The sequence below is a fragment of the Aquarana catesbeiana genome, linkage group LG06 (assembly GCF_042186555.1).
Source record: "Aquarana catesbeiana isolate 2022-GZ linkage group LG06, ASM4218655v1, whole genome shotgun sequence".
Lineage (NCBI taxonomy): Eukaryota > Metazoa > Chordata > Amphibia > Anura > Ranidae > Aquarana > Aquarana catesbeiana.
Genome location: NC_133329.1, coordinates 130441938 through 130465131, shown reverse-complemented (window position 1 = coordinate 130465131; position 23194 = coordinate 130441938). Strand labels below are relative to the sequence as shown.

The window sequence follows — 23194 nt, the reverse complement described above, 5'->3', positions numbered from 1 at the left end:
AAATGTATTCTCATGGGATTTTAAGCTCATGGTTCAGTTATGACACCGGCCATTTGATAGCTTAACAGTACGTTTGAGAGCACAACCAGTGTGACAGTTACAGTACATTCCCCGGCCATGGCAGGAATGTAACCTATTTTTGAATCTGTTAAATTGATGGTTTAGTTATGCTGTAACATGCAAAAGCACGGTACAATTTTACCACAAGCGTCGTACCACCAGTTAAAGCATTCTCTGCATCAAAGTGGTTGTAAACCCTTGCATATACCCAGTGACGCAACAAGCCTCAGGTAAAACACAGAGATCCTTCTCCATAAGTCGTACCTGTTTATCTGCAGTCTTCACTTCCCCATGCCCCTTCAAAGTCCAGAATTGATTAAGCTTATCTGAGTTGTCAGAAAAACGGGGGGGGGGGGGGAGCCGAAATTACACTCTACAGAGCTCAGTGAAGAGAGCTGTTTGGAGGGGAGGGAAGGGGACCCCCCCCCTCCACAGAGCACACAGGAACAGAGCTGAGGCTCTCAGTCTTCTGGTGCTCACTCCCCTGTCACCTTTTTTTTTTTTTTTCTCTTGTTGTCAGGAAAGCTTGTTAGAAGTGACTCATGCTGATAGCAGAGGAATGAAGCAGCAGACAGAAATTACACTTAGAGGGTTATTTACGAAAGGCAAATCCACTTTGCACTACAAGTGCACTTGGAAGTGCAGTTGCTGTAAATCTGAGGGGTAGATCTAAAATGAGGGGAAGCTCTGCTGATTTTATCATCCAATCATGTACAAGCTAAAATGCTGTTTTTTATTTTCCTTGCATGACCCCCTCAGATCTACAGTGACTGCACTTCCAAGTGCACTTTCAGTGCACTTTCAAGTGCATTTGCAGTGCAAACCGGATTTGCCTTTAGTAAATAACCCCCTTAGTGTGTTTATAGAGACAAGTACACAATATAGAGGGATATGCTTTGTTCTCATTTTAGTTCTGAGGTTTACAAACACTTTAGGCCCAGGTTCACATTGATGCTGTGTGGGACACGTGTAATTCGCACAGGAATTGCAGCACATTCCTGTGCGAATTACATGTGGTGTCGCTGGGGTTAGATTTTAGCCACCGCATTCGCACCAAACTCATGCAGGATCCTTTTTTGTCCCCACCAGAATCGAATCCGATCCCACTAATCGCACTGTGTTTTGGCAAACTGATTTTGGAGTGTCGTTAACTTGACATACACACTGCAATTAGTTTGAACGGGTTGAGATTTTGATGTGGTGAGGAATCCGCAGCAAATTCACAATGAATCCGAACCACATCTAGTGTAAACCGAGGCTAAGGTAAAAAAAAAAAAAAAAAAAAAAAACCCTTTTCTGTGCAGCTTCCCTAAATACTTACCTGATATCGATCCAATGCTGTGCCCGAGAGCAGCAACATTGCTCTCGCTCTCTCTCTCTCCTCATAAGCTCAAAGACTACAGTGTGAACCATTGGCTCCTGCTGCTTTCAGTCAAAGCCAATGAGCAGAGAATGGGAATGCAAGGCTGAGCTGCAGTGCATGTCTGTCTATGGGGGAGCGAACCCTCACATCTGCCCCAATAGCAAGCACTTGCTGTGAAGGCAGACACTGAAGAGGAGCAGCAGAGTGTGCTGGCAGAGGACCCCAGAAGAGGAAGCTCAGGGCTGCTAAACCATTGCACAGAGCAGGTAAGTATAACATGTTCAATATTTGTAAAAGTTCTGTTTTTTTTTTTTTTTTTTAAATCGCCTTAAATATTTGTCTGCTTTAGGATTGTAGTTTCCAGCTACAATACAAGTGTTACATTGTTTGCTGGAGACCAGTGATTTGATGCACAGGTAGATCACATCTGAGCATGTTTTCCTGAGCATGTTCTTGCAGATTCACCATATGCATTTTGTGAAGGATGATTGGCTGGGCAAATATTAGGAATCAAATGGCCAGTCAGTTTGCTCATCAATAATTTTCTCTAACTACTCTCTTGAGGCCTCGTTGTTTTAGATAAATGTCATGCCTCAAGGTCTAATAATAATAATAGACTCTGTTTATTCATTGCTGTGAATAGCGCTCACTCGATGTTTGGGTGTTAATTATATTGTTATGTGGTGGTTTTTATGGGACTGCACCTTTTTATAGTGATTTATAAATTCAGTCCAGCTTTTGTTGATTTTCTTATCAGTCTATTAGCAGCAGCATCTCTTTTTTTCTTTATTTGGCTGTAAGAATGAAAGGTTAGCACATGCACTTATTACTGAAGGGCATTTGAGGTAAACTGGCGTGTGTGGGCATAAGAGATTACAGCACATTGGTGGTGAACATTAGTAATTGCAACTTACAACCCTTTATCTCAGAGACGGGGGGTCATAACATTTCTTGATGTGAGCTGCAAAGTGATGAAAGGAGATATGACCACCTTCATTTGGAAAACAGCTGGAGCTTTAATTCACTATGAAAACTTTAGGTGCCCATTCATATCCCTTTGTGCGTTAAGGCATTTGCCTACTTGTGTTAAAGTGTTTTGTGGTGAATGGGCTCCTAACCTTGAAAAATACACCTGCACAATGTTTGATGTTACTTTACATCTGTACAGTGCAGGACCGTACACAAAATCATGCAGAGTCCTCCAGCGTGTTTGAAAGCACACTGTGGTGCCATTCATTCAAAGAAGGACCTCAATGCACATGCGTTGTAGTGCATCAAAACACAATTATAACTTCCTATGCTGCGGTAAAGAGATCTGCCCAACACACAAATTGTACTTTTTATTATATATTTATAATTTATTATTATATGTTGATAGTTATATTGCCTAATTATCAACACATTGATCGATAAAAACAAAGGTACATTTTTCGTCAATTGATTACCCGATTCAGCGTTGCATTTTAACATGCACTGTAGATTTTTACCAAACTGTTTTTGCAGTTGAAAATCGATTGTTCAGGCTCAAAAAATCCGACATGGCGGTACATTTTTTTTTTTTTTTTTTTTTTTTTCTATAAAACTTTGCATTTCGATAAAATTGGCCCACTAACATTCTGACAGTCGAGTGTATCGACCACTTTTTAGAATGGTTATCTAAACATTTATAATCAGTATAACGCTTGTAAGGATATTCACGTGCAGGAACCCATATCAACAAATACCAAATCTGTGTGATGTAGTCATTTCATTGAAAGTTTTTGGTCATTTATGATTTTTTTTGTACTGTATGCCTAATTCCTATCCTAGTGACAGTTATGCACAGCATTATTACACCTGGCTTTGCATTGAAGAATTTAGAAACCGCAAATTCTTTAGCAGTTATCATTTTGGTTTTTCCTTGTCACAGGTATTTGAAGGAATTTCGGACCGAGCAGTGCCCGCTGTTTTTACAACACAAATGTACCCAGCACAGACCCTTTACCTGTTTTCACTGGCATTTCTTAAATCAACGGCGTCGCCGACCCATTCGAAGACGTGATGGGACATTTAACTATAGCCCAGATGTTTATTGTACAAAATATGATGAAACCACAGGAATGTGTCCAGATGGGGATGAGTAAGTTTATTGCTGTTCAGCTGTTTTTAATCTTATGTAAACCTATACATTCGAGCTGCACGTTTCTGGATAAAATGAGAATCGCAATTTTTTTGCTTAGAATAAAGATCACGATTCTCGCGGTGTAACATCATCTTTCACATTATACAAAAAAATTGGGCTAACTTTACTGTGTAGGTGGTTTTTTTTTTTTTTTTTTTTTTTTTTTTTTAATTTTAGTGTATTTATTTTTCCCTAAAAAAAATTTCTTTTGACAGACCTCTGTGCAAGTACAGTGGGGGTTATTTACTAAAGGAAAATCCGCTTTGCACTGTAAGTGCACTTGGAAGTAAAGTCGCTGTAGATCCGAGGGGGACATGCAAGGAAAATAAAAAAAACGCATTTTAGCTTGCACATGATTGGATGATAAAATCAGCAGAGTTTCCACTCATTTCAGATCTACCCCTTAGATTTAGAGCGACTGCACTTCCAAGTGCACTTTTAGTGCAAAGTGGATAACCCCCAGTGTGACATAAAATATTACAGCACTCTCCATTTTATTCTCTAGGGCCTCTGCTAAAAAAAATGTCGGCGTATTTATCGGCGTATAACATGCACCCCAATTTAAGAGGGAAGTTTCAGGAAGAAAAACTTTTTTTTTTTTTTTTTTTTTTTTTAAATAAACCACTTTTGAAGCAAAATAATGGTCAGTGAGCATGCAGCCTGATTAGTGCCCATCTGCAGCTTCAGTGCAGCCTGATCTGTGCCCACCTGCAGCATTGTTCAGTGTCCAGGCTGCAGCCTTGCCGTTATATATGCTGCCATTGAGGGATAGGTGGAGACAAGCGCTGCCGAAATAGAGCCGGATCTCCTGTGTACTTGGCGTCACACCCAGTCCCACCCCTTGGCCCGGATCCTATGATGGACATAACGCCGGTCCAATGCTGGGTTTTCCCCCTATTTTAAGGGGGAAAAGGTGCGTGTTATACGCCGATAAATATGGTATGTTTGGGGGTTCTAAGTAATTTTCTAGCTTTAAAATACAGATTTTTACCTTGTACGCACCAAGTGTCAGAAAAAGGTTTACTCTTTAAGTGGTTAAACTGACCTAATTTACAGACTGAAGTTCATCCCTTTGATCTAAAAGAAGCAAGAGATGCATTGCTTCTCTTTATTGATGTTGATAAACTATTACATTTTTTCTTTTTCTTTTGACAGCTCTGTTCGGCTCTGCACTTGTTTAACATAAACTGGGGAAATGCTGTGTTAAGATCGTGAGGGGGGTTGAATTGCAATCAGGATTTTTTAACGATTAATCGTGCAGCTCTACTATATATGCTAAATGAAGATGTCAGTAGCTTCAAAAATAATTTGCCATTCTTTTTCCTGTGCTGTGTGCTACTCCAGGGTAGTAAAACTGAACCTTTCACCTTAACAACAACATCACTATCCCAGAACAAGAGTGCAGCTCTTGAACTGGGGAACTGCTAACATCTGAGGCTTCTCACACAGATGGTTTACTTTTATAGCATATTTCCTTTTAAAAGGAATCTATTAAACAGAGATATGAGAGCTGCCACTCTTGACTTTATTTTAAATTGAAATCCCCAGGACTTTTCATCCTCTGCATTTCACAACTAGTGAGTTTCTGACTGGAGCAATTATGCACCCGGTAAAGTGTTGGGACACCTTTTTATATGCATTCATTTCACTGACCTTGCTAAATAGTGAATCAAGGGTAAGGACGACAGTCCAACAGCTTGCATCTTCAAAATCAATTCAGCTTCTATGCAGTGGGTATAGAAAATAATCATTTTGTTGCTTTGCAGCCTGAAATGAAGACAACCCCTGTTTTTTTGTTTTATCCACTCAGTGCAACTTATAACATCCAAGTGAAATGTATAAGCCCTGGTACACACGACAAGATTATCAGATGAATAATCGTCCGTTTTTGTTGCAGTCTAGTCTCATATCGAAAACGAAGAGGTTACTCCATGTACAAAAATTCTCGTACGACAGAATACAAATCAGAAGTGATGTAATGTACTAAATTGTTTTGTAATGTAGTCTTTCGTTTCTGAGCATGCGTAGTCTTGCCCTTATAAATTTTTTTTTTCAGATGAAAACTGTACTGAATAAAAATCGGACAATGTGTTCACTTACAAAAATTTTTTCTAGCCTGCACCCTCAGGTTTTGTTGTCCCAAAAGTCGGAATCGGCTATCGAAAGCATTATATACTAATGATCAGATAATTGGCTGATTGTTTGTCGTACGAAATTTTACTTCCAGTTTTCTTATCGTGTGTATAGGCCTTAACACGTTAAAAAAAGGTTCAAAAATAGAATCACAGAGTTGAAAAAGGATCACCCCCTCCTAAAAATGACTTGTAAACTTAATCGGATGTAGTTAATCACCTTCTCAATGGCATACAGAGCCATTTGACTTTCAACTGTGATCAGCTGTGGTCATTTTGATTAGCTCAGCATGAAAAGCATTTCAGTCCCTGTAGTGCAATCAACTAACTATGGGTTGCAAGGCACTGTCAAAAGATCTTTGGGATAAAGTTGTGAACAGGCACATATCAGGAAATGGATACAAAAAAGTCAAAGGTTTTATCAATGCCTTGAAGCACAGTGAAATCTATTATTTAAGAAGTGGAAGTTATTTGGTACAACACAGACCCTCCCTGGATCAAGACGTTGCTCCAAACTGGATGAAAGAGCCAGGAGGAAACTGGTCAGAGAGGCTACCAAGTGGCCTACAGCAACTCTGAAGCAGTTGCAGGCATTTATGACAAAGAGTGGTCATTGTGTGCATGTGACAACAATATCAAAAGTTCTCCACAAATGTGGCTTGTATGGGAAGGTTGCAAGAAAAAAGCTACTCAAGAAAGGCCACCTGTAGTCATGACTGAACTTTGCCAAAACTCACCTTGAAGATTCTGAGGCTGCATGGAAAAAGGTGTTATGGTCAGATGGGACTAAAATTAAATTATATGGCCTCAACTCCAAACGATATATCTGGCGGAAATCCAATACAGCTCTCCTTTCAAATAATGCCATTCCTACAGTAACGCATGGAGGTGGTAATATCCTGTTATGGGTTTGTTTCTGTGCAGCAGGGACTGGAGCACTTGTCAGGATAGAATGAAAAATGGATGGGATAAAATACCATCAAATTCTTAAAGAAAATCTGCTGCCTTCTGCAAGAAAGTTGTCATTGGGGAAGAAGGTTTACCTTCCAACATGACAATGACGCAAAGCACAAAGCAAGAATGATTGAACAGTGGTTAAAGGAGAAAAAGTTGAATGTCCTTGCATGGCCTAGTCAGAGCCCAGACTTAAACCCTGTTGAAAATCTGTGGATTGACTTGAAGACTGCAGTCCTCCACAAACGGTCAACAGCAGAACTGAACTTGAGCAGTTCTGCAAAGAGTGGGCAAATATTCCAAAGTTAGTAGAGACATATCCCAACAGACTACAGGCTGTAATTTAAAGCAAAAGGTGGGCCAACAAAATACTGACACAAGGGGATGATCCTTTTTCCAACTCGGTGAGTCTGTTTGTGAATTTTTTTATTATTTTATATTTTTCTGACGTGGTATAAGTTGTACTGAGTAAATACACCTGGATAAAACAAAAACTGTGTCTGTCTTCATTTCGGGCTACAAAGCAAAAAAAAGTGATTATTTTAAAGGGGGTGATTCTTTTCTATACCCACTGTAGCTTACATATTTTCATTCGTGCAATTTGCAATCACACTATAGGTTTTCAAGAATGCTGTGTAATAACACACACGCTTTAAACACACTTTTTCTTAGCTCATGAGTATGCATTCAAAGTGAGCACAGCTTACCTTTTATCTTTTGTTTAGTAAACTGGTGTATTTGGACGTCTACACGTGAAATCAGCTGTGTCTCAAACACGTAGGCCTCATGGGCATTAGGGGTGTACAACCTAAAATTCTGGTTTTTTTTTTTCTACATCCAGAAAGTGGAGTTACCCTTTAAAGCTGATGACAATGGCCACCAGTAGGCTTTATGTATGGTGTGCACATGTAGAAGCATAAACTTTGCAGAAATTGTGGCTCTGAACACAACTTTGTTGCTGCCATGTTTAGCTGTGTGAATGGGTCCATAGGCTTCTATACTGCTACGTACAGATGTGTAGAAAACTATACACTGCACACATCTGGGCACTGTTTTTAACACCATGTGAATGACCCCTGAAAGCTCTGCTTTTCCAGATCTGCATGCTTGTTCCATGACTCAGAATGTATCGAGAAAAGACATAAAGCAACTAGCAATTTCAGGAGGTCAGCGATGGAAGCCCCTGTATTTCTTTTGTTATAGGTTTGCTTTAAAGCCCCTTTCACACTGGGGTGTCGGCAGCAAAGCGCCGCTATTTTTTGGGGGGTTTTCGGGCAGCTAGCAGGGCGCTTTTAACTAAAACGACCTGCAAAGCGCCGCTGCGGTTCGGCATCTGTGCCCATTCATTTCAATGGGCAGGAGCGCTCCAAAGATGCTGCGGGAGTTTTTTTTAACGTCCTGCCAGTACATCGCTTCATTGTGAAAGCCCTCTGGCTTTCACACTGAGACTGCAGGGGAGCCGTTTTTCAGGTGCTTTACATGCGCTATTTTTAGCCCAAAAGCACCTGAAAAACACCTCCGTGTGAAAGGGGTATTAATGAGAGGAAGACACGTGGACCTCACTAAAATCTACTCGCAGTGACTCAGAAGCATGTTAATGTAAGTGTAGAAGGACCTTAAAATGATTGCCAGTTGCTTTCAGTTGAAAGTGAGCTTTTCTTTGTTGCCTACATACAGTGCCTAAAGAAGGTAGCTGTGATATATTCGTATTTATGTTTACAGGAAATAGTTTGCCTATAGTCAAATGCTAGTTCACTCCTAAGTGGGGCAGGATAACCATAAGGATTTTAGATGACCGTTTTTAGAAAATGAACATTGACATTTGTTCAGCTGCTGCAGGCAGTACAGACAATAGACTTTCTTGTACTTTGCATGTATGTTTCTGAAACTGACTAAAGGGCAAGTTTACCCAAAAATGTTATTTGGGCTTTAGTTGTGTGTGTCAATAAGTTGTCTGGCTCCTTTTTGACTTTTGGAGATTGGGGAAATCTCTGCCCATAAACTTGAACTCCGTGCAGAAAAACTTTTAGGCCCCTTTCACACTGGGGCGGGAGGTGCGTCGACAGTAAAGTGCCGCTATTTTTAGCAGCGCTTTACCGTCGTTTTAGCGGCGGTATTCGGCCGCTAGCAGGGCGGTTCCCCCCCCCCCCCCGCTAACAGCCGAGAAAGGGTTAAAAACTACCGCAAAGCTATAGCCGCAGTGCCCCATTGATTTTAATGGGCAAGAGCGGTGTATACACCGCTCCATAGATGCTGCTAGCAGGACTTTATTCAGCGTCCTGCCAGCGCACCGCTCCAGTGTGAAAGCCCTCGGGCTTTCACACTGGAGACACAGCAGCGGCTGTTTCAGGTCGGTTTGCAGGCGCTATTTTTAGCGCAATAGTGCCTGCAAAACGACCCAGTGTGAAAGGGGTCTTAATGAAAATACATTGATCAGCCATTACATTGTTACCACCCACCTAATACTGAGTAGGTCCCCTTTTTGATGCCAAAACAGCCCTGACCTGTTCAGGTGTGGACTTCAAAGTAACATCAATAAAGGACATGACCCAAGGTTCCCCAGCAGAACATTGCCCAAAGCATCACACTGCCTCCCCAGGCTTACCTTCTTCCCATACTGCATCCTTGTGCCATCTCTTCCCCAGGTAAGTGACAGACATACACTCAGCCATCAACATGATGTAAAAGAAAAGGTGATTCATCAGACCAGGCCACATTCTTCCATTGCTCCATGGTCCAGTTCTGATGCTCACATGCCCATTGTAGGTGCTTTTGGGTGTGGACACGGGTCAGCATGGGCACCCTGACCATTCTGCGGCTATGCAGGGCCCTATGTAACAACCTGCAATGCACTGTGTGTCCTGATACCTTTCTTTGGGAACCAGCATTACATTTTTGGCAATTTGGGCTACAGTAGCTCTTCTATTGGATCGGACTACATGGCCAATCTTTGCTTCCTCTGTTCATCAATGGGCCTTGGCTGCCCATCACCCTGTCCCCGGTTCGCCAGTTTTCTTTCCTCTGGCTACTTTTGTTAAGTCCTGATCACTACAGACTGGCATCATCCCACAAGAGCTGCAGCTTTAGATTTGCTCTGACCTAGTCGTCTAGCCATTGCAATTTGTCCTGTGCCAAAATTGCTTAAATTCTTATGCTTGCCCATTTTTTTTTTTTTTTCTGCTTTCAACACATTTACTTCACTGACAACACTTTAACTTGCTATTTAATATATCTCACTCACTTTCAGATGCCATTGTAACAAGAAAATCAGTATTATTCACTGCCTGTACACTTTCCTCTATAAACACCAAAGTTATAAATCCTTTGTGTCCACCAAATGCCATTACAACCTAGATATTCCCTTGTAAAAGCAGCAGCAACATCATCGCTGTGTTGGACACAGAGAGTAGGGCGGGCTTTGGGAGGGTCCTAGCAGGTTCCATCCTCTAAGACCCCTTTCACACCAAGGGCGTTTTGCAGGCGCTATAGCGTTAAAAATAGCGCCCGCAATCTGCCCTCAAACAGCTGCAGCATTGTCTCCAGTGTGAAAGCCCGAGGGCTTTCACACCTAAGCGCTGCGCTGGCAGGACGGGAAAAAAAGTCCTGCCAGCAACTTCTTTGGAGTGGTGAAGGAGCAGTGTGTTTACCGCTCCTCCACCACTGCTCCCCATTGAAAAGGGGGCAGCGCTGGGATACTGCCGGCAAAACGCCGATATTGCGTGCGGTTTTAACCCTTTCTCGGCCGCTAGCGGGGGGTAAAAGCGCCCCACTAGCGGGCGAAATGCGCCGCTAATCTGATGGTAAAACGCCGCTAAAAATAGCGGCGTTTTACCGCCGACGCTATGGGCGGCCCGGTGTGAAAGGGCTCTAAGGGCTTCCTGCAGAAAACCACATGAGGGAGCAGATACAAGACCAGTCACCCTGCACAAGGACAGAGTGACCGGTGGTTATTGCGTGTTTTTTTTTTTTTTTTATTAATAAATTATAACAATAGTAGAGGAAAACACTGCTCTGGGTGAGGTATAACTACTTAAATGCTCACTACGGCCTACCACCGCAATGCAATTAATCCAAAAGGAATGGCTGCACACCACTGTAAGCCCTCATACACAATTTATTGTAAAATCTTTAAATGCAAATAACACTGAACAGGACGCAAAAAAAGCTGCTGTTGATGCAAATTTGTGCTTAATCATAACACCGGTAAACCAGAGTGGTACTCCTTGAATAGCCCATCCATCACCTGTCACAGGTGCCGTTTGATTCCAATGGCTGTTCCCTGATCGCCTGACAGCTGCATAAAATCATTTAGGCTGGGTTCACATACAGTATGTGTGAATTGGATGTGGATTTTGCCACGGTCCGCATTTCAAATAGTTCCTGTGCGTGTTTGGGTCCGGTTCAGGTGCAAATTCAGGCATAAATTAGGACCTGATTTGCACCTAAACCAGTGCACAGGACGGCACCGGACCCCATGCTGGGAACCGCAGCTGCACATATGCGAGACCGACCTCAAGTTCAATTCACATTAACAGACAAAACATAAACCAAAATAAATAAAATGACAACAATTACTTGCTACATTACTATATATTAAAATTCTATAATGTTCTATCGATATTGCACCAGTGAAATCTGGTAAACAGATATCCCTGGGATGAATCTAGCCACTGATCCCCGCAGGAGGGAGACGTCTCAATTCTATTCATAAAAGAGGCTAACATCCCACTCAAAATTGAGCCCGTTGTGAGGTGAAATATCCAGAACACCTCCCTCCTGCGCAGCCAACCGAAGGACATCACCACCCATCTTGGGCACATGTACTTTGTCTATCACCTGGACCCACATTGCTGACTTGTCCCTGTTTTATGGCACATGTTAAAGTGCTGTGACATGTTGGTTGACTGATTTTTATCCACACTATATAAGTACTCATAAAAAAGATCCCAAAGGCGCCTTGTAGTCCTACCCACGTATTGCATGTGGCTGCAAGTGATCATATAAATCACATAACGAGTATTACAATTATAGAAGGAGTAGATCTCAAATTCTTTTTGATTAACTGAGAAGTGAAGATCATTACACCCCCTCCCAAGATGTGAGTACAACAAAGGCACCCTGGTGCTCCACACCTATAGTTGCTCTTAAAGTGCAGCCATATGAAGGATCTAGTGACTTCAATTGAAGAAGCTTGGTGACCAATATCTGCCCAAAGATGGTGCCCTTCTGAGAACCACTTTAATACCATCTTGTTGTAGGTTGTCTGCACATGCTTCATCACCATATAAAAGGGGCAGATACTTGTTAACCACATTCCTCACTTCATCAAACTCGGCACTATAGGGAGTCAGAAGTAGTCAACTTCAATCCATAGGCTTACCTATTATTGGTACTGTAAATATCTAATAAATATGCACTGGCATACCCTTGATGTTCCTTCAGAGCCGTGCTGTAAACAGTGACTCCCGCACGCATGTGCGGGAGTGATGTCATTGCCAGCTTGGCCAGTCGGATAGCCGAAGTCTGCGAACCTGGAAAGAAGATGGAAGCGCATGACGGAGCACCGCTGGAGGGCTTCGTTTTCAGGCAAGTCTGTTATAATGTGCTTCCCTTTTTGTTTTTGTTTTTTTAATGTGATTTACTACCGCTTTAACCAGCTAATGTTTAAGACGCTGGTGGCTGTCAACTCCAAAAATTTGTATCTAAATCACAGCTGAACAGCTGCTTTGAAAATTCAGTGAAAACTGAAGGGAAATTTGCACCGCGCATGTGTGAACTTAGCCTTATATTCGTTGCTTTGTGAAGGCAGAGGTGAACTTTAGCTTGACCATCTCCCCCGAGGACCAACATTCACTTCTGGTTGGGACTTATTAGATTGGAAATACCAGTTTCAGTACACCGTCCCTTCATAGATTTGAATCTTTGATCTTATTTGTATTTTTTTCTTAGGTAATCATGCTTGTTTGTGTGTGGTGTGTGCGCAAATGTGGGGAAGGGGGTGACCTTTAAAAGCAGAAGGTTTGCTAATATTTGTCTGTCATCTTCTAACAGCATTTCTCTGGTTTCTTGGTGTTTTCTACGAGGGATGTGAAATGGCTGCTCAGTGTGTAATGCTGATGCCCATCAAGCATTCATGTGGCTAGATGGTATATTATGGTGAAAGGCTCAGTAGAAAGTGGTGTAAAGTTTGCTTTGCTTGATGATGTGTTGTCAAACATTGCCTGCAACCTCTGGCCCTCAACAGGTGCTGAAGGATCACAGGGGTTGATTTACTAAGGCTGGGGAGTGCAAAATCTGGTGCAACTCTGCATGAAAGCCAATCAGCTTCTAGCTTCAGCATGTTCAATTCAGCTTTGACACTAAGCCCTGGTTCATTCACATTGGTGCATTTTGACATTTTAGACTCCCGCCAGAGGTGGTTCTGGCCAGCTCAGTAGATTGTTTTAAGAAAGGCCTGGGTACTTTCCTAAATGTACATAATATAACTGGGTACTAATATTTATAGGTAAAGTTGATCCAGGGAATATCCGATTGCCTCTTGGGGGATCAGGAAGGAATTTTTTCCCCTGCTGTAGCAAATTGGAGCATGCTCTGCTGGGGTTTTTTGCCTTCCTCTGGATCAACTGAGGGTATAAAATTGGGTATATTGGATTGTACGATATTTTTTATTTTATTTATTTATTGTTTTTAAGGTTGAACTGGATGGACTTGTGTCTTTTTTCAACCTGACTAACTACAGGGGGTCCCCTACTTACAAACATCCGACTTACAAACGACTCCTACTTACAAACAGAGGGAGACAACAGGAAGTGAGAGGAAATCTACCCCTAGGAAGGGAAATTCACTCCTGTAACAGTTAATATGGGAAAAAGGTGTCTCCACTGATGCTTTATCACCTATCCTTATTTCCCTAATAACCCCAAATTTTCAAAATCCAATTGTCATTGGGACAGAAAGTGAGGTGAAATCTTCTGAACAGGGGCACAGACAGCAAAACAAATGTTACAGGGGTGATAACCCTTCCTTATGCTATCTACAAAACTTAAAAATAGATTTTTTGGCTGGAGCTACACTTAAAAAATTTACCTGTTCCGACTTACAAACAGATTCAACTTAAGAACAAACCTAAAGTCCCTATCTTGTTTGTAACCCGGGGACCCCCTGTATGTAACTATGTCAAATCGGCGTTAATTGCCAGCAATTGCACCGTCCTAATCGGATGCGAGTAGTTTATGTACTACTTATTGCGATTTTAGGGGTGTGATTTCCATTGACATCTGTGCAGAAACCCGCACAGATGTCTGTGAAATCGCTGCCGAAATCAGGACTGATAAGCGGGAGTGAAATTGTGCAAGTGCAGCTGAACAAGCACGGCTTCATTCACGCAGCTGAGTGTGACCACTCATGCACCAGACTTTGCATTTCCAGTTTTAGTAAATCAACCCCACAGTCTTTCTATCTATAGATGGATAGATAGAGTGAGATATATTTAAATGAAGAAAAAAATTTTCATTTATAACATTTTTTGCATTGTAGCTTACATTGAATGCCACCACAATACACACAGAGCATGTGCTTTCCCACAACACACCAGTGTGAAGGGGCCCTAATTGTTTCCATAGGGACCAAATACTTTGTGCATACGGCTTTGTAATATCTATTTTGATAAGTGTTTTGTGTCTGCAATTTAAATTAATTGCCACTTTTATTGTTTTGCATTGTTGTGGCACAATTAGAGGGGGGAAAGAAAGGCAATGAAGCATTGTAATTAGATGCTAAAATTAGTATGCATGTTTTTTTTTTTATTTTCCAGTGAGAAGGCAATGCACAGAGAATATGTTGGTACTGAATTTAATTTTTCAATTGCAAAGTAAATGCGTTGATTTTTGAGTTAGCAGGAAAAAGGTGCACACAAGTTAGATTGCGCCTAAAAAGCAGAAAAATGAATAGTGTCTTCATATCAGGAGGATATATTTTATTTTTTATTTCAGCTTTGGCTAGAGTGGGGAAGGATTGAAACGCCAGTTTAGTTTTTGTATGTGTCCTGTTTGGGCAGATTTTCCTTTTACTTCCTGTTATGGAGATGAGAGGAAGTGAGAGTGTGGCTGGGTTCACACTATTGCGAATTGGATGCGGATTTTCCGCATCCAATTTACATAGCGAGAGATTGTGACTGGCTCTCTATGGAGCCAGTTTACACATCTCTGGAGCGGCTCCGGTGCGAACTGCACTGGAGCCCTTGTGCGTCTTTTAGTCCGTTTTTCAGGTCCGAATCCAGCCCAAAATTCGGGCTGAGATCGGACCCGATACAGTGAATAGAGATGCACCGGACTCCTGCTGTGAGCCGCTGTATACTATAGTGTGAACCAGGCCTAAATCTCTTTAAGAGTCTATTCACACTTGTGCGACTTAAAAATCCATGCAATTTTCAGAACGATTCAAATTGGTCAAAAATTGATCAACCAATCCAAATTCTGTGTGAAGAATAGTAGGTGTTAAAGAGGAAGTAATCATTTTTTTTTTCTCTTACCTGCAAAGTAAAAGCATAATGTGCTAGTATGCATCACATACTAGCACATTATGTGACGCTTACCTGCAAACGAAGCCCTTGTTATCCCCGCTGGAGGCCGCATCCTTCTTCGCCCGTCTTTCTTCCGGGTCAGCGGACTCTGGCTCTGTGAGTGGCCGGAGCCACTTGACGTCACTTCAGCGCATGTGTGCGGGAGCCACCGGTCATGGCACAGGGTTCTGAAGCAATGGCAGGGGTGGCGTTCCTTCAGAGCGCATGCACCCATGACATAATCGGCGCAGTATACAGTAAATATCTCCTAAATGGTGCAAGTTTAGGAGATATTTACAGTACCTATAGGTAAGGCTTGCCTATAGGTACAAACATTAGAGGGATGTTTACTTCCTCTTTAAGGAGCGGGCTGGGAAGCCGGTCACCACATCTTTTAACAGATTACTCATCAGCTGTCAACAGGTTTCTCCACTGATGGCTGAATGTAAACATAAGAATACCGGCAATTAAAAATAAATGTAAAAAACACAGCCAAAATGACCTTATCGGGTGGCCCCACCCCTTAGTTATTTAACCACTTCCCACCCGGCCACTGCACATAAACGGCCGGGTGGGCGCTTCCTCCTAGGAACACCAAGGAGGGCCCTGTGATTTACTCTCCTGACCACATGATGGCTGTGTCCAATCACAGCCATTGTGATGTAAATGCAGCCTCTGGGGACGTCACAAGAAGTGGAATCATGCGGCTGAGTGCCCGTGCAGCAGCGAGATCCCGATGTGCCTGTGTCCCCAGAGACATGGCAACGTTGCTCGCCAGGATGAGATTGGCCCTCCTGATCACATGAAGGCTGTGTATAATCACAGCTGTCATGTAATGTAAACTGAGAGCCGTAGCCAGGCGATCGGCTCTGCTTCTCCTCTCACAGAGTCAGTGAGGAGAAAGAAAGCAGATCAGCGAGCTGTGGATCAGTGTGTATGAGCTGTTTTTTACTGATCACTCAGCTAGTGTCCCCAAACAGTGAAAAACACCAATACCTGTCACACATCTGTCCCACTGAACATCTGTCCGTGATCTAGCGCACATCTGCTCGTGATCATCTGGCGCACATTTGCCCATGATCATTTGCAACATCTTATTCCATTGTCCTGGTGCTCCAGGGTCTTCAAAAATGTGGTAGGTAATCAGGAAATGAAATGTGTAATTTGTGCCTTTAGAACACCTGATGGTGCTTCCTGCATGTTGGGCCTCTGTATGTGGCCAGGCTGTGTAAAAGTCCCACACGTGGTATCGCCATACTCAGGAGTAGTAAAATGTATTTTGGGGTGTACTTTTTCCTATGTACATACTATGTGTTAGAAATATCCTTTTATAAATGGACAACTTTGTGTGAAAAAAAAAAAAATAATAAAAATAAAAAAAATTAATTTTCATTTTCTTTCCACATTTTCCAAAAACTTGTAGAAAAAAAGACAAGTTTCAAAAGAGTCATAATGCCTCATAGACTATACATTGGGATGTTTGCTTTCCAAAATGGGGTCATTTTGTGGGACATTTCATTGTCCTGGTGCTCCAGGGCCTTCAAAAATGGGTACTCTGGAAACTAAATGTTTAATTTATGCTCCTAGAATGCCTGACGGTGCTCCCTGAATGTTGGGCCTCTCTATGTGGCCAGGCTGTGAAAGTCTCACACGTGGTATCGTCATACTCTGGAGGAGTAGCAGAATGTATTTTGGGGTGTAATTGCAAGTTTATCTATGCCATGTGTGAGAAATAACTTGTTAATACGACAATTTTGTAGGGAAAAAAAACAAATTTTAATAAATTCTTTATTTTTCCAAACTATTGTGGGCAAAAAATTGTAACTTCAAAAAACTCACTACACCTCTTACTAAATACCTTGGACTGTCATCTTTACAAAGTGGGGTCATTTGGGGGGTATCTGTACTGTCCTGACATTTTAGGGCCTCAAGAAATGAGATAGGCAGCCAGTACATCAGGACTGATCAATTTTCATTGATACGTAGCATAGCTTGTAGACTCCAACTTTCAGACAAACCTATTCTCATACACTTATCGGGATTTTTTTTTTTTTTTTTTTACTAAAGACATGTAGCAGAATACATTTTGGCCTAAATTAGGTTAACTTTGATTTTATTGGATTTCTTTTAAAACAGAAAGTAGAAAATATTGTTTCTTCAATAGTCGTCTTCTAGGACAGCGCCCTGAGAGATGACTGGTCCCACCTGACAGGAAACGCAATCAACAAAGAGGTTAAAAACTCCATTCTTGTCTGAGGCTACATGCCTCTCTCCCAGAAGGGCTTGATGGGCTCTTTTCTAGTTTAAATTTCATTGTCTCGTTCTTACCCGATACTAAGAATATAAGGGCTGACGCTTTGTCACAACAATTTTCCTCCACTTCCAAAATGGAGTCTGTTGTGATTCCCTCTGATCGTATCCTGGCTATAGTTCGCACCAGTCTCACTTCTCCTTTGGGTGACAAAATTCTTGTTGCTCAGGTCCATGCTCCTCCTGAGAAACCTTGTGACCACTGCTTTGTCCCAGAGAGTCTCCGTACTGCCATGCTCCAGACTTACCATTCTCCCAAGGCTGCTGGCCACCCTGGGAAGAATCAACTCTTTTGGGCCATTTGCCAACAATTCTGTTGGCCTAGTTTACATGCTGATGTAGCTGCCTGTTCCGTGTGTGCTCAGAGTAACCTTTGGTCTGAAACTGCTTTACCACCTCGGTGCTTCGTCCTCACCCTGTACAGGTTGAGAACCATGAGGAGTATGAAGTACAGTCCATTGTTGACTCCTGTAGGTTCCGTGGGCGCATACAGTACCTGGTGCATTGGAAGGGGTACGGTCCAGAGGAACACTCAGGGGTCTCATGCTCAGATGTACATGCCCCTGTCCTCCTCCGTGATTTCCATAGACGTTTTCCCCTCAAGCCTGGTGGTCCTCCTAGGGGGAGGGGTCAATTAGGAGGGGGTACTGTCAGGACTGGGCTCAGCCCTTCCTTCTTTGAGCTGGCCGCTCAGCTGTCGGCTAATTGCCAGCTCCTATCTCTCCACAGTGACTCACCTGTTGATGATTATCCTGCCTATTTAAGCCGTCCAGCCCAGATGATCTCTGCCTTCGCCTTGGTCAACAAGACTTGCTTGGCTGACATTCCTTCTGGCTCCAGATCCTGCTTGCTGTTCCACTACACTGTTCCCTAGCTTCCTGACTTTCTGGCTTGTCTGACTATCCGTTCCGGTTACTGAACTTTGGCCATGTTTTGACTATGTTTTGTTCTATTTACTTTCATTATTAAACAAGTGTGATTTAACTGTACTTCTTTCTCGGTCAGATTCATGGTTCCTGACAGTCTGGGCTGGAAAGGGGTGAAAGTGCTCAGTGTTGAGGTGGTTAAAAACTGTCAGACGACGGAAGCTGACCTTTTCTTCTTCCTTTTTTTTTTTTTTTTCCTTTTCTTTTTTTCCGGTCAGCGGTGGCAGCGGACTTCGTGATTGAAGATAGATCTACACCGGGAGACATTATCTTTATTTTTGTTTTTTACATAAATGAATTGTCAAACTGTCTTTTTTATTTTTCGTTGCTGGCATACTTTTCTCACACAAGTTGCATGTATATTATGCAGGTGTGACTGACTTTTGTGCGACTTTTCAGGGTTTATATTGAAGTCTAAGGCCCTCAAGTCGCATGAAAGTCAGACCAGATTACTGCAGAAACTGCTTTAAAATCGCTGCAAGTCACACAGATATGAATGGGAAACATGGGATGCGACTTGTCATGCGACTTTGGGGTCCAAAGTCACTTGATAAGTCACACAAGTGTAAATGGGGCCAAAAGGAGGCGTATTCCCCACTTAACATTTGTCCCCAAAATAAGATTTCCCCTCTCTTCCAGTTCTGGGGACAACTGTAAAAACTTAGGATTTCACTTAATTTTCTGTTTTAGTCACAAAAGCCAAGGGAACAAATAGAGACTTAAATCTTCCCTGTGGGACACAGACAATAAAGCTAGGGATTTTAACCCTTCCCCACTCTATCAAAAAAAGAAAAAAAAAAAGTGTTATATTTCTGGTATGTTGTTTTTCTTAGAATTGCTTCATTTCTGATTCTTGGAAGATATATTTTAGTCTGATTTCTGTGAAGCAACATGGGCACTTTCAGACCTTTTTTCATAAATATTGACAAGGGCTTTAACAGTTTAGTGTATACATAATAGGTATTCCTTTTATGAATGGGTCTTAGTGGATTAAACAGTGTTTGTGGGTGTGTTTTTTTTTTTTTTTTTTTCTCGATTTCTCTTAGAATCCTCAGTGGTGGGATCTTCCTCCAGGAATTTCTGATTCCTCTCCATCTCCACTCCCTCTTTCTGTTGAATTTTCAGTAATGTGCAATAAATAACAACATACAGCTCACATCAGGTTTACATTTGTAAAAACAGTATGGTACAGTGTCGCACAATAGAAAAAAGCATCATAGCAAAAAAAAGCAAGCTGAGCAGTCCCAGTATGAAGACAAAAGAGGGCATATCAGTTCCATCCAGTGATTTAGTAATTGCCAGGGAATGGTGGTCATCCATGAGGAAAGTATCATAGTAATCTAAAATACAGGTGATTGGTTCCAACGCTAGGGCTCCATTCACACTTCACACGTTTGCGATGCCATTACTTCTAATTGCACCCCAATCGCGGCGCAAAGCTTGTCGTTAAAAAGGAGCAGGAGCTTCTTTTGAGCGACAGCAATTTGCTCCGATTGCAGTGCTAGAACTGTGGCAAAATCACAACGTGATTAGTAGTAATGGCATCACTATTGTGTCCTGCAGTTTGCCGTGATTCTGGAACGCCCAGGTGTAAATGGAGCCTAAATGAATACCAAAAAAGTACACTGTATGCAATGTAAACATTTGTGATGAACTTTACATGTGTACAGCATAGTGGAACCTAAAGGCTGCTGCAGCTTCTCAGGGTCAACATGTAAACAATAGTGTTGTAATCAGCGGTTGCCGTTGCTGAACACACACTGTTTACATGTTGGTGCCGATTGAGTCGTTTATGTGGTGGAGGCACATGAGCAATAATCATCTTTAGTCTTTAGGCTTGGTTCACACTGTTTCAACTTGGGATCTGACTTGTGAGACTCCAAGTTGCCTGACATGTGAAATCCCATGTTAATCAATGAGCGCTGTCTTAATTAGCACTACTGAAGTCGCTCCGTCTTTAGAAAAGGTTTCTGTACTACAGGGCGACGTTTATCCGACTTGTGCTCATAGACTTTAATTGAAATTGCCTTCAAGTAGGATCCTGATCTATTTTTCCTTGTCAAAAAGGTTTATTGATTGCACAATAAAATGAAAGTCCATTGGTTACATGTACAAGGATGTATAAACATAAGGTCTTTGTTAAACAAATTTTATATATATATATATATATATATATATATATATATATATCACATACATTCAATTAACTGCTCTATGTTACTTTATCTGATAAGTATGAAAGTTGTAACTATAAATATCTAACAAAAGATATCTTAAAAAACTTAGTACATATATCGGTATAGTACAGGGATCCTCAAACTACGGCCCTCCAGCTGTTGCAGAACTACACATCCCATGAGGCATTGTAAAACTCTGACATTCACAGACATGACTAGGCATGATGGGAATTGTAGTTCCTGAACACCTGGAGGGCCGCAGTTTGAAGACCCCTGGTCTAGTATGTATTAATATAGAGCAGATATGGATTAACAAATATTGTACCATAACATAAAATGAGATTAAAAAAAAAAAAAAAAAGAGAGAAGTAAGAGAAAAGGAAGGAGAAGAAAGAATAGCTAAAGAGTAAGTTCACAAGGTCGGTCCAGGTACCAGAGCATGGTTCTGTGTATTTATTCCATGTATGAATAAAAATATGGTTACACGGTTTTGTTAAGTAATCAGGTAATCAGTTTCAATGATTCAGTCCTTCAGCCATGGGATCCTCATCTATTTTGATGTGATTTGGATCCTACATTATAGGAAGATTGCAAAGGCATTTCCTGACATGTAGCCCTTCCCTCGCTTTAAAGTCGCAAGTCACCAGGAAGTTGCCTGGCCAAGTCGAGCCATAAGGCTCCATCACACATTTTCCATCTGATTTTCCGACACACAAAGTTTGAGAGCAGGATATAAAATTTTCCGACAACAAAATCCGTTGTCGGAAATTCTGATCGTGTGTACACAAATCTGACGGACAAAGTGCCACGCATGCTCAGAATAAATAAAGAGATGAAAGCTATTGGCCACTGCCCCGTTTATAGTCCTGACGTACGTGTTTTACGTCACCGCGTTCAGAACGATCGGATTTTCCGACAACTTTGTGTGACCATGTGTATGCAAGACAAGTTTGAGCCAACATCCGTCGGAAAAAAAATCCTAGGATTTTGTTGTCGGAATGTCCGAACAAAGTCCGACCGTGTGTACGGGGCATAAGGCTTGATACACACTATACAGTTTTTCCTTAGATTTTTTTTCCTTTTAGATTTACCAAAACCATATAATATGAGGTCAAACCTAAACATTTTCAATTTGTATGCAATCAGGCAGGCCCTTGGACTACATAGTTGAAGGTAAATAATTATTATACAGGATTTATGTAGCGCCAACAGTTTACGCAGCACTTTACAACTTGAGGGTAGACAGTATAAATACAATACACTTTAATAAATTAGGAATCACAGGGCCCTGCTCGTTTAGAGCTTACAATCGAAGAGGGAAGGTCAAGAGATACAAGAGGTAATAACTGTGGGGGATGTGATGATGGAGAAAATAAATGTTCAGTTTGTAGGTGGGGACCAGATAGGCTTCTCTGAAGAGATTAGTTTTCAGGGATCGTCTGAAAGTGGACAAAGTAGGAGAAAGTCAGACAGATTGGGGTAGAGCATTCCAGAGGATGGGAGAGGCTTTGGAGAAGTCCTGGAGGCGAGCATGGAATAAGGTGACAGGGGAGTTAGAGAGCAAGAGGTCTTAGGAGGAGCGAAGAGAACGATTAGGTTGGTAAAACATATCATACTTCCACTATGCAGCTCGTTTTGCACAGAGTGGCCCCGAACCTGGTCTTCTGGGGTCCCCCGACGGCTCTTGCGGCTCCTCCTCCACATCAGATAACCCCCTAGGAGAAGCGCTCTCCAGAGGGGGTTACTTGCGGGCACGGTCCGAGTCCAGAATTCAGCGTCCATAGATGCCGAATGTATGACTCGGCCCCGGCGCCTGCGCCATTGGATTTGATTGACAGCAGCGGAAGCCAATGGCTGTGCTGCTATCAATCTATCCAGTCAAGAGCCGAGAACCCTGGGCAGAGACCGCGCGTCCCCGCCGGGTCAAATTCCATAGGATGCATTAAGGTGAAAAAACACGAAGGTTTACAACCTCTTTAATGATTTAGTTGGGGGCTAGGTTGTGGATGGCTTTGTAAGTTATTGTTAGTATCTTGAATTTAATTTGTTGGTTGAGTGGCAGCCAATGGAGGGATTGGCAGAGGGGTATAGAAGACGCTGAGCGGTTTGTAAGGTGGATGAGCCTGGCAGCAGCATTCATGATGGACTGAAGTGGGGATAGCCTTTTTAGAGAAAAGCCAGTGAAGAGGGAGTTGCAGTAGTCCAAGACGAGAGATGACCAGGGAGTGGATTAGAAGCTTTGTGGTGACATTGGTTAGGAAGGGGTGTATCTTGGAGATGTTGCGGAGGTTGAGGCGGCAAATTTTGGATAGCGATTGGATATAGGGCCAAAAGGTTAGTTCGGAGTCCAGGATTGCACCTAGGACCTTGGCATGGGGGGAAAAGTTGATAGTTGAGCCGTTGATATTGACAGAGGAATCTGGGGAAGTGGCACGTGGGGGTGGAAATATCATGAGCTTGGTTTTGGATAGGTTGAGTTTGAGGAAGTGATGTGACATCCAGGCTGATATGTCTGTTAGTAAGTTGGTGATGCGTGAGGAGACAGATGGAG

At 42.2% G+C, this 23194-nt stretch overlaps 1 protein-coding gene across 2 annotated transcripts in view; it reads left to right on the top strand.

Annotated features, from left to right (window-relative positions):
• The window catches only part of UNKL (unk like zinc finger), a 246284-nt gene that overhangs the window by 6231 nt on the left and 216859 nt on the right, over nt 1-23194 (top strand). For both annotated transcript variants that reach the window (XM_073636796.1, XM_073636797.1), the window contains one exon: nt 3333-3542. In XM_073636796.1, the coding sequence (XP_073492897.1) occupies nt 3333-3542 (210 nt within the window). The remainder of the gene's footprint in view (nt 1-3332; nt 3543-23194) is intronic.